This window comes from Heterodontus francisci, chromosome 18, assembly GCF_036365525.1.
Source record: "Heterodontus francisci isolate sHetFra1 chromosome 18, sHetFra1.hap1, whole genome shotgun sequence".
Classification (NCBI taxonomy): domain Eukaryota; kingdom Metazoa; phylum Chordata; class Chondrichthyes; order Heterodontiformes; family Heterodontidae; genus Heterodontus; species Heterodontus francisci.
In genome coordinates this window covers 70,456,799-70,469,501 of record NC_090388.1, presented here as the reverse complement: position 1 = coordinate 70,469,501, position 12,703 = coordinate 70,456,799, and the positions used below count along the sequence as shown (strand labels likewise).

Here is a 12,703-nt window from a genome sequence, read left to right as displayed (position 1 = left end):
ATGATGGGTTTCAAGAGAGCACAGACTGACAGACACAGAAGAAACTAAATCTAGAAATGTGTAAAATGAAACATTTGAGAAGAAAAATTAGGAAAGTTGCACGTCACTCCACTATTTAAGCATAAGGCAAGAAGGGGAAACCAGAGAATTATAGACCAGTTCACCTAATATCTGTTGTCAGAAAATTTAGATTCATAATTAAGGATGGAATGGTGAACACTGAGGAAATTTTCAGCTGATCAGAGAGTCAGCATGAATTTGTAGTGGGTAGGTCATGCCTGATGAATTTGATTTTTTTTTGAAATGGTGACTAAAGTAGCAGGCAGAGAATATTGATGGATGTTATTTGTATGGACTTCCAGAAACCATTTGATAAAGTCCCTCATAAGACACTATTAGCCAAAGTTGAATCACATGGAATTGAAGGCAAATTATTGACCTGGTTTGGAGATTGGCTGTGCAGCAGGACACAAGAGTGGGGATAATTGTAGGTACTCTAATTGGCAAGATGTAACAAGTGATGTCCTGTAAGGATCTGTGTTGGAGCCTCAACTATTCACTCTATTTATTAACAACTTGGATGGTGGGATAGCAAGGCACATATATATGTTTGCCGATGACAAAGATGGTAGCATTGTAAGCAATGTCAATGGAAGCATAAAATTACAAAGATAATAAATTAAGTTGAAGGGACAAAACGGTCGTAAATGTAGGTCATTCATTTTGGACCTAAAAAGGATGGTTCATAGTATTTCCTAAATTGTGAAAAGCAAGAAGCAATGAAGGGGTTGGGGGGGTGGGGGTGGAGGTGTCCACATGTATAGATTAATAAAATGTCATGGAGAGGTGCAGAAAATAATCAAACATCTAATGGAATGCTGGTCTTCATATCTAGAGGACGAGGACACAAGGGGGTAGCAGTCATGTTCAGCTGTACAAAGCCCTGATTAGACCACATGTGAAATACTGTGTGGCGCCTGAGGCAGGGTTGGAGGCAAGGGGGTCACAGAGTATCGTGATGGGGGGAGCAGTGGGGTGGAGGGCCTGTCGCCAAGTAATCTTCCCATAGGTGCAGTAGGCCAACAATAGCCTTCCCTCCCAGAGGCCAATTGATGCCCTTGAGTGGCCAATTAAGGGCCTCGTCCTGCAGCTGCTGGGATCTCAGCAGCTGCGGGGAGGGGCCTCCGCCGATGCGGAGGCTGCCTTGTTATAGGAGGCTTTGGAAAGTCGGGGGGTTCCCTCCTCCGTGGGCAATCCGGGAACCAGTTTACCCCCGGTACCCCCTCCCCCTGGCCTGCAGCTCCTCGCTGGGGTCTTCCAGACTGGCCCCAGCAACCCCACCTCACCTACCTCTTGTCCGGTGTTCCAGTGCTGGGCCTGGGTCCGAGGCCTTTGCAGTACCAGCAGTGGCCACCGCTCCTGGTGGTGCTGCTGAGCTGCCGGCCCTCTGATTGGCCAGAAGCTCATGGAGGCGGGATCCCTGTATTGAAAGCGACGGGGATCCCAGCTTGTGATTCTTTAGTTTAAAAAGACCGGAGGATTGCTCCAGGTCGGTGGCATGCAAAGGCAGAGGCGGGGTTCCCCACGGCTTTTTGACCCAGCACCGGAAGCCCCGCCTTCTACACAAAATTCAGCCCACTGTGTTCAGTTTTGGGTACTACACCATTGGAAGGATATATTGGCCTCGGAGGGAGTGCAGCATAGATTTAGAACATAGAACATTACAGCGCAGTACAGGCCCTTCGGCCCTCGATGTTGCGCCGACCTGTGAAACCATCTGACCTACGCTATTATTTATTAGAATGATACCTGAACTCCAAGGGTTAAATTACAAGGAGAGATTACGCAAACTATGGTTGTATTCCCTGGAATTTAGAAGATTAAGGGGTGATTTGATCATTTTTTCAAAATATGAAGGGGAACTGAAAAGGTATATAGACAGAAACTATTTCCACTGATCGGGAATTTTCTGACTAGGGGAATATCCTAAAAATTAGAGGCAGACCTTTTAGGAGTTGGGAAACGCTTCTGTACGCAAAGGGTGGTAGAGTTTGGAACTCTCTTCAGCAAAACAGCAGTTGATGTTGGGTCATTTGTTAATTTTAAATCTGAGATTGGTAGATTTCTGTTATTCAAAGGTATTAAGGGACATGGGCAAAGGTGAGTATATGGAGTTGGGTATATGGAGCTGGGTCACTAATCACCCATGATCTCATTGAACAACAGAACAGGCTCATGGAGCTAAATAGTCTAAACTGTTCCTATATGGCGATATAAACTCGATGGTACAATTTTAAGGGGGTGCAAGAACAAAGGGACTTGGGGTGTACATACACAGATCTTTGAAGGTGACAGGATAAGTTGAACCTCAGCATCATAAATAGGAGCAAGAATAGGCCTGCTCCGTCATGCGACACGATTTGTGGCTAAGCTTCTACATCAGCTCCCAACTTTACATCCCTCTCACCATATCCCTTGATTCCCTTAGTGCCCAAAAACCTATCTGTCTCAATCTTGAATATACTTAATTAAGCATCCACAACTCTGCGATGGAAAATTCCAAAGATTCATAACCCTCTGAGTGAAGAATTTTTCTCCTTATCTCAGTCCAAAATGGCTGTCCCCTTATCCTGAGATTCTGCCCCCTATTTCTAGACTCACTCGCCAAGGGAACAATTTCTTAGCTGATCAAGCCTTTTAAGAATTTTATATGTTTCAATGAGCTCACCTCTCATTGTTCTAAACTCCAGAGAACATAGGCCCCTTCTACTCAATCTTTCCTCATTGAACAGTTCTCTCATCCCAAGAATCAAGCTAGTGAACCTTTGTTGCATCCCCTCCAAGCTAAGTCTGTCCATCCTTTGGTAAGGGTAGTACTGCAGGTGTGGTCTCTTCAAACCCCTATATAGTTGCAGCAAGATTTCCTTACTGTTGGCCTTTATTGCAAAGGGTTAGAGTATAACATACGATTTTCCTTCCTAATTGCTTCTTTTACCTGCATGTTTATGTACAAGGACCCCCAAATTCCTCTGCATACCAACGTTTGCTTGTCACTTGCCTTCTAAAAATATTCTATTTTTCCATTCTTCCTACCAAACTTGATAATTTCACAATTCCCCAGATTGTACTTCATCTTCCCAACTTCTTTTCCCTCTTAGTTTTGTATTGTCAGCAAAGTTGGATACATTACACTTAGATCCCTCATCTAACTCATTGATACAGATTGTAAATAGCACAGGCTCAAGCACTGCTCTTTGTGGCACTCCATTCGTTCACAGCCTGACATCTGGAAAATGATTTTTCTGTCTGTTTATCCAATCCTCAATCAATGCCAATATTGCCTGCAATCCCTTGAGTCCTTATCTTGTGTAACAATCTTTTGTGTAGCACCTTATCGAATGCGTTTTGAACATCCAAGTTTACTACATCCACTGGTTCTCCCTTAACTACCATGCTAGTTACACTCTCAAAAAAAAACTCTTAATAGTTTTGTCAATCACTGTTTCACTTTCATAAAACTGTGTTGACTGCGTCGACTCATATTTTGATTTTCCAAGTGTCCTGTTACCATACACTTAATAGATTCTGGCATTTTCTCTACTACTGATGTCAGACTAACTGGCTTAGAGTACCTTGTTTACTCTCTCCCACCTTCTTGAACACTGGTATTACATTGCTACCTTCGAGGCCATGGGGTTCATTCTAGAATCTAGGGAATTCAGGAAGGTCAAAACCACTATCTTTGCAGCTACCTCTTTTAAAACCCTAGGATGCAGACCATCAGGTCTGGGGATTTGTTGGCTTTCAGTCCCATTACTTTTTCTTTGCCAATATTACTTTAAGTTCCTCACTCTCATTAGACTCTTGGTTCCCACAATTTCTGATGTGTTCTTTGTGTCTTCTACTTGAAGCCAGGCAGAATATTTCTCTCTCCACAGATACTGCCAGACCTGCTGAGTATTTCCAGCATTTCTTATTTTTATTTCAGATTTCCAGCATCCACAGTATTTTGCTTTTATTGCAATATTTCTTTTAATGTCTCTGCCATTTCCTTATTGCCCATTATAATTTCTCGTGTCCCTGCCTCCTTATTAAGTTTGCTAATCTCTTCCTTTTTAAAACCTTGTAAAACCCTGACAATCTGTTTTTATATTTCTTGCTCGTCTGTACTCATTTTTCCCCTCTTAATCAATTTTGTGTCATTGTTTAGGAGGGCTTTTTTAAAAAAAAGTCAGCAATCCTCAGGTTTACTACTGTTCTTGGCAACATTGTAAGTCTCTTCCTTTAATCTAATATAATTACTTTGATTTTTATATTCATTCATGGGATGTGGGCGTCACTGGCTAGGCCAGCATTTATTGCCCATTCCTAATTGCCATTGAGAAGATGGTGGTGAGCTGCCTCCTTAAACTGCTGCAGACCCTGTGAGGTAGGTACACCTACAGTGCTCTTAGGGAGGGAGTTTCAGAATTTTGATCCAGCGACAGTGAAGGAACAGCGATGTAGTTCCAAGTCAGGATGGTGTGTGGCTTGGAGGGGAACTTGCAGGTGGTGGTGTTCCCATGCATCTGTTGCCTTTTTCCTTCTAGGTGATATAGGTCGCGGGTTTGGGAGGTGCTGTCTAAGGAGTCTTGGTGCATTGCTGCAGTGCATCTTGTAGATGGTACACACTGCTGCCACTGTGCATCGGTGGCGGAGGAAGTGAATGTTTGTGGATGGGGTGCCAATCAAGCAGGCTGCTTTGTCCTGGATTGTGTCGAGCTTCTTAAGTGTTGTTGGAGCTGCACCCATCCAGGCAAGTGGAGAGTATTCCATCACATTCCTGACTTGTGCCTTTGTAGATGGTGGGCAGGCTTTGAGGAGTTGGGAGTTTTTACTTGCTGCTGGATTCCTAGCCTCTGACCTGTTATAGCCACAGTATTTATATGGCTACTCCAGTTCAGTTTCTGGTCAATTGTAACCCCCAGGATGTTGATAGTGGGGGATTCACTGATCGTAATGCCATTGAATGTCATGGGGAGATGGTTAGATTCTCATCTTGTTGGGGATGGTCATTGCCTGGCACTTGTGTGGCGCGAATGTTACTTGCCATTTATCAAACCAAGCCTGGATATTGTCCAGGTCTTGCTGCATTTCTACACTGCTTCGGTATCTGAGGGGTTGCGAATGGTGCTGAACATTGCGAAATCATCAGCGAACATCCCCACTTCTGACCTCCTGATTGAAGGAAGGTCATTGATGAAGCAGCTGAAGATGATTGGGCCTAGGACACTACCCTGAGGAGCTCCTGCAGTGATGTCCTGGAGCGGAGATGATTGACCTTCAACAACCACAACCATCTTCCTTTGCTCTAGGTACGACACCAGCCAGCCGAGAGTTTTCCCCTTGATTCCCATTGACCTCAGTTTTGCTAGGGCTCCTTGATGCCATACTCAGTCAAATGCTGCCTTGATTCAAGGACAGTCACTCTCACCTCACCTCTGGAGTTCAGCTCTTTTGTCCATGTTTGAATCAAGGCTGTACTGAGGTCTGGAGCTGAGCGGCCCTGCTGGAACCCAAACTGAGCATCAGCAAGCAGGTTATTGCTAAGCAAGTGCCGCTTGATAGCACTGTTGACGACACCTACCATCACTTTACTGATGCTTGAGAGTAGACTGATGGGGCGGTAATTGGCTGGGTTAGACTTGTCTTGCTGTTTGTGTACAGGACATACATGGGCAATTTTCCACATTGCCGGGTAGGTGCCTGTGTTGTAGCTGTAATGGAACAATTTGGCTAGGGGCTCGGTAAGTTCTGGAGCATAGGTTTTCAGTACTATTGCCATAGTCTTGTTTGACAACAAACCTATACTGGATATCAGATGCCTTAAGCTTAATAAACAACTGAAAGCTTTGTGACTTGGGGAAAATGTTTACAGGGAAGTGACATGTCCAGAGTTATGAGGGTCAGGAATTGGTTTTGCTTCTAAGATATTGTTTTGATTCAGTTGGGTGTGGACAGTGTTGAAAAGCAGTTAGTTTTTTTGTACCCTGCTAAAAAGAAACCCCCACCTCATCTTTCCTGCACCTCTGAGACCCTGAGAAATCCAGAGTGTCAGCTCCTCTTTCTCTACCTCTTTGGGGAAAAATACCCTGTGAATCCAGTGTGTGATAACTGAAACCCCTGATAACACATTTCTCCTGGAAAGCCTACCAGACGAATTCTGGACAGCTCCAGAACGAACTGCTTTTGAAAAGATCCCAGTGACCCGTTTCCGTGTACCCAGACGTCGGACCAAAAGGGACAACTGACCTCCTTAAAGATCTTTTTTTTTTCTTCTAGAATTAGCAAGTATTTGCCCAAAGTATTCTTTTTTGTCTTTTCTAAAGGCCTCTGCAGAGAGAATTTTTTTATTTTTTTTCAGTATGTGAGAGAGTTTGTGTGTGGGGTATTTAAAAAAGGAATTTTCATATTTCAATCTGTTAATGCTTTGCTTCGTTACTGGATCAGTCTTGTTTTTATTATAATCTGTTAATTTTGCTGTTTATTAAAGAAACCTGGTTCGTGTATCTTATTCTGGGATATAGGGTATATGATTGACTGCATCGGTAACTGGGTAAGCATTTAATATATATGTTGTGACCTGTAGAGAAGTGGAACTAGAAAAGACCGTGCACACCTCCCGCCTCAGTCATAACAGCACCAAGACCCGCTCACCCATCTCTCCTGTACTCACTTGGCCTTCGTTGGCTCCCGGTCAAGTAATGCCTGAACATTAAATTAAAATTTTCATCCTTGTTTTCAAATTTCTTCATCTCTGCTATTGACGGCTGTGCTTTCAGCTACCTAGGCCCTAAGCTCCAGAGTTCCCTCCCTATTTCTCTCCGCACCTCTTCCCTCCTTTTAAGTCGCTCTTTAAAACTTCCTTCTTTGACCAATCGTTTCATTATCTGGCTTAATACCTCCTCTTATGACTTGGTGCCTGTTTTGTTCCGTAATGCTCCTGTGAAGCACCTTAGGATGTCTTATTATGTTAAAGCCCCCCTATAAATGCAAGTTGTTGTAGTTTTTCTCAATATTTCTATTTAGCCAAGATGGGACCACTTTTCCAGTTGAGATTTTATTTGTCAAGGGAGTGAATATTCATTGGGAATTATGAGCTATTTCTTTTAAATGTTTGCAATAGTTTATATATTGTCATATCTTTTTATGTAATTGCCCAATGTAACTGAGCTAACTCGCCCTTGTTTCTCCGTAATTGACCTTGTTTTTGAAAAGGCAATTAGAAAACCTTCTGGGATCCTTGTTTTATAAACCACAGCAGATAGTTTTTTTTTAAAAAAAGGAAGTTATGCTAAACCTTTATAAATCACTGGTTAGGCCCTAGCTGGAGAATTGTTTTCAATTCTGGGCATCACAGTATAGGAACGATGCTGAGATCTTAGGGTACAGAGTAGAGTTACTAGAATGGTACCAGGGAGGCAAGGCTTCAGTTATATAGGGAGACTGGAGAGGTTGGGGTGGTTCTGCTCAGAACAAAGAAGATTAAGGGGAGATTTTAATTGTTCAAAAGGGTTTTGATGGAGTAAATACATTATTTCCAGTGGCAGAAAGATTGGTAACCAAAGGACTCAGTTTTAAGATAATTCGCAAAAGAACTAGGGAGAGATGAGTTTTTTTTTTATGCAGCAAGTTGTGATCTGGAATGCACTGAAAGGTTGGTGGAAGCAGATTCAATAACTTTTAAAAAGGAATAGGGTATATACTTGAAAAGGAAAAAATTGCAGAGCTATGAGGAAGAGCAGTAGAGTGGGACTAATTGGATAGCTCTACCAAAGAGCCGGCACAGGGACGATAACCAAATGCTCTACTTCTGTGTTGTAAAATTCTATGATCCAATTAATTCTTAAAAGAGAATCAAAGCCCAGGGAAGTGCCATTCCACTAGTTCTGTTGTGCACCCCTGAACTCTGCCATTAAGCAGCTTGGTGAAAGATTTTTCCATGGACTATAAAAACGATTGCTATGGTTTGGCACTGTTATGTTTCTGAACATATCGGTTGTCTACTGTAGCTCAGCTTATGGCTATATTTTCTTCTCTCAGTTCTGTATCTGGTATAGTTGATGACTCATCCTCTGACTCTCCTCAACTCAGCTTTTACAGTGATTTTTTTTTTTAGAGATACAGCACTGAAACAGGCCCTTCGGCCCACTGAGTCGGCCATCAACCACCCATTTATACTAATCCTACACTAATTCCATATTCCTACCACATCCCCACCAGTCCCTATATTTCCCTACCACCTACCTATACTAGGGGCAATTTATAATGGCCAATTGACCTATCAACCTGCAAGTCTTTGGCATGTGGGAGGAAACCGGAGCACCCGGAGGAAACCCATGCAGACACAGAGAGAACTTGCAAACTCCACACAGGCAGTACCCAGAATTGAACCCAGGTCGCTGGAGCTGTGAGGCTGCGGTGCTAACCACTGTGCCGCCCTCTGGCCTTTTTTTCTAGATCTTCATATAAGTGATCAACCTTTGTGATAAATTGAAAGAAATTGTGTTTTCAAAGTCCAAGCATTAGCCACCACCACTTTGGTTTCATGTTGGTCTTCAGTTCTATTCTGAGTGATCCACTGTTGAAATTTCAATGAAATACAATTTTTAGCTTTTTCAAAGTAGTTCAGCGTGGAGAACATTTTCTTTTTAATTTCACACACTGGAACTGCAGCCTAGTTTGAATAATGGCATCTGGTTTCCTCAAACCTAGACATGCATTAAAGTGTTGTTATCCTTCGCTGAAAAATCGTTCTGCCTCGTTTTATTACAAGCAAGTCACAAAGTTCCAGGACCTGTGCCATTGTTCAAATTTATTTTGCCCCAGTAGTGGTTTAATGCCCTAAACTCGACAGTGCAATCCATAACTTCTGGTGTAATAGCTCTATCATGGAAACTGTAGGAGTAGTTATTATGACAACCCTTCAAACAGGAAAGGTATTTTTGTCTGGAAGCCTTCAAGAAAAACTAGCAGAATATGTGCTATGACGGGGATGGCTATGAAAAGCAAGACCACTGTCACTCAATCAGCATGCTATCCCCAAGTACAGGGCTGGTCCCAGTTCTTTTCAGAGCATTGTAGTCAGTTGCAAGAAGCCCCAGCTACAATCCAAACAGGAGTTACTATTTTTAGAGGCAACTGAAAGGAGAGCAATCTGTAACTCCAACTTATTACTGTACTCCAGAATCTGATATTCTCTTTATATGCAGGCAGTTGTACAAGTGAAAGGTTATTTAAGAATTTTAGATCTAATTTCTGTAGCTATGTTTGTAGTTCACAATACCCAAGTTTTTATGCAGACTTCAGCTCGACCTGCTAAGCGAGTTATCCCGTTTAGAGCTCCCCATTCCTCAGGAAAACAGAGTACTACAAAGTAATACCTTCTTGACAACCTATTAGCTGGAGTACTGTGTACAGTTATGGTCGCCACACTTTAGGAAGGATGTGATTGCATTGGAGAGGGTGCAGAGGAGAATCACCAGGATATTGCCTGGGCTGAAGCATTTCAGCTATGAAGAGAGACTGGATAGGCTAGGGTTGTTTTCCTTCGAGCAGAGAAGGCTGAGGGGAGACCTGGTAGAGGTATACAAAATTATGAGGGGCATAGCTAGGTTAGATAGGAAGAAACTTTTTCCCTTAGTGGAGGTGTCAATAACCAGGGGGCATAGATTTAAGGTAAGGGGCAGGGGATTTGAGGAAAACTTTTTTTCACCCAAAGGGTGGTTGGAATCTGGAACACACTGCCTGAAGGGGTGGTAGAGACAGGAACCCTCACAACATCTAAGAAGTATCTAGATGAGCACTTGAAACGCCATAACATACAAAGCTAGGGGCCAAGTGCTGGAAAATGGGATTAGAATAGATAGGCTTGATGGCTGCACAGACACAGTGGGCCAAAGGGCCTGTTTCTGTGCTGTAGAACTCTGACTCTAACCTCCCCCACAATTAAGTGCTGCCTGTGACAGATGAGATACCCATCTGCAGGGGAAGGAGCTGGTAGAGCAGCCTACCTAGCACTTCAGTCGATCAAAATTTAAATTTGTAAGGTTAAGCATGTGTGTGGTCTGATAACACGCTAGTAATCTGCTGCATCAACAAGTACCCTTTGTCTCGATGCATTCCTGCTCATAAAGTGGTGATCAGCTTGTATCAAGGGTGTAGGCACACTCTTAATTTCCACTTGAGGTAGTTCTGGAGTTTTTCCAAGAGCTGGAGGTGAAGACAACTTGATTTATTTTGCAGGACAACAGTTAACTCTTGTGGCCTCTGTTCAAAAGTACACATCAATCTAGGGAGTGGACAGTGTCTCCTTTCCTTTGACACACACGTTTTATTATGTGTTTTCCTCTGATCCTATTAATAGTCAGAAGACAGACTTTTTTTTTACACTGTCCCAACATGTTTCCTGAGGGCGGGGTTTTTGTAAAATAGCAGCTCAGTGCTTTGTCTTGGAAGTATTTAAGTGGGCAGTGGGAGCTAATAGAACAAAGATGACCACTGCCATTGAGGGACCAGCTGCAGCATTGGAACTAGTTGATCTCCTGTGGCATTGCTGCCCAGGTGACTCGGTTGCAATAGTAGCCTAATGTTCAGGTGGTAGATACGGAGAATGTTCACTGGCTGCTTTGGTAGAGAGGGTACTGGTCGCAAAGCCAGCAGTAGTTGGAAGTGGAGGGTTGGTTTGGAAAGCTAGTAACTAGATAACAATCGATTGAGGAAGTCACTATTTAGCAGAGCATCAGGAAATTTCAAAAATGGTTATGGTGGGAAGGAGCAAAGGTATTTACTCAGTTGTAGTGAGTGCGCTAGAGATTGCAGGTTGAATGAGTAGTGTTGGATAGGCCAGAAGAATTAAGATGGCATACCCCAATATAAAATCAGTTTAAATGTTGAAAGAGCATAATTTAAATAAATTGCATTGCTGTTGATGTACCAATCCAAAGAAATTGCAGGTATATTGGTGCAGTCACTTCATCCCTCTGTGGAGCTGCACGTAGACCGTAACTTCCAATGTAAAATAGCAGCTTAGGGTGTTAGTACAGTTCAGTGTGAGCTAAGCATCAACACAGAACACCACCATCAGTGGCACTTGTAGGTATTGTAAGCAAATCTTGTATAAAGATGTAATTAAGATATTTGATGTAGGGACTTTCAATGCATTTTGAAATGAACATTGTGACCTATCTGCCAGTGTTTTAACAATAGGTACTCGAGGGTAAGTATAACTTATTCTCGGGTATTACTTTGTGAACAGAAAGTGGAACTTGGTGGCCCATTATGGTGATTTCATGATTTTGAATGAGTGCAGGTGTAAGATTAAAGTCAGTTGCTAATATGCCACAAGTGGAATTCAAGCGGTAACATGTTTAAAATTGTTATAGATAAAAACTTCATGTGTTTGGGAGTGCTGCTCTTGGGTTAAACTAATGACAAGAGGGAGACAAACTTTATTCAAAGACTGAGGATTACTTTGCTCAAGAAGGGTATTTGGGCCTTTCTAGTCAAAACATTTACTTGCACAGCACATTGTAGAACATGTTTGTCCAAATAAAGGGATATAATACACTGATCCTTTTACATACATGGATTGAAGCATCTTGCAGTAAAACTACCTATCCTAGAAAGGTGTAGGACTACTGTTTCTGTCTGATCCAAGCAACAAAATGTTTAGTCTTATTTCTAACAGGACAGTATGCTTATGAACTACTGTGTATAAAGAAAAAAACTTGTTTAAATATAATTTTGAATTCCTAGATTGAAGAAACTGTAAAAGAAAGAGAGGATCGATTAAAATCATGGGAGTCATTTTTGGAAGTTGACTCATCCACAGTTAAATCTACAGATGGGCAGAAGACGACACAGGCAAGCAGCCAAGCTTCTGTGGAAATCTCATCTCCTCCAGAGGATAGTACAAAACTGTCAGAGGACAATGGAACGCCATCAGTGGACAGTGTAATGCCTTCAGAGGACAATAGAAAACCATCAGTGGACAGTGTAGTGCCTTCAGAGGACAATAGAAAATCATCAGTGAACAGTTTAGTGCCTTCAGAGGAAAGTAAACCACAAGATATGATTGATTCTGTGTCTGAAGTGAAAGAAGCTGAAGAAAATGTATCAACAGACAGCAGCATCGAGGGAAGTGATGATGAACCAGAAGAGCCATGAGTTAGTGGGACCTTGCTTTTAAATGACTGCTTTAAAAACCCTTTTTTTCTGAGATATTATGGTGGCTGAAATTCAGATGTGCAATTTTTTAAATTGCCAAGTTGACAGATGCTGTAAATTGAAAGATGTTTCTTTACTATGGTTAACATTTGATGGAAAATATGTATTTGTAAAGAATTGTACTGTTGTATGCTCGGAGTATATTTGAGATAAACTCTTAACCATTCTATTACCATCTCATCCAACTGATTCAATAACCATTCACCTTTGTTAGAAATGCATTCTGGAGTGAAATCTCTCAAACAGTTCTCGATTTTATTTCCTTCTTGCAGTCTTTTCTTTCTTTCTCCCTTGCTGCCTGAAAAAGTGGTGTCTCGTCTCGGTGTACAGTTCACAGGGTGCAGGCGGTTGTCAGCTATGTTATCCAGGTGACCATTTTTCATACAATTTTGAACAGCAAATTTAACAAACTCTAATTGTGTGGGATGCCACAGCA

At 42.2% G+C, this 12,703-nt stretch overlaps 1 protein-coding gene across 1 annotated transcript in view; it reads left to right on the top strand.

The window, feature by feature from the left end:
• htatsf1 (HIV-1 Tat specific factor 1) overlaps positions 1-12,436 on the top strand; it is a 28,466-nt gene extending 16,030 nt beyond the window's left edge. The window contains exon 9 of the mRNA XM_068050950.1: positions 11,797-12,436. Coding sequence (XP_067907051.1) covers positions 11,797-12,207 — 411 coding nt within the window. The 3' untranslated portion in view covers positions 12,208-12,436. The remainder of the gene's footprint in view (positions 1-11,796) is intronic.
• The last annotated feature ends 267 nt before the right edge of the window (positions 12,437-12,703 follow it).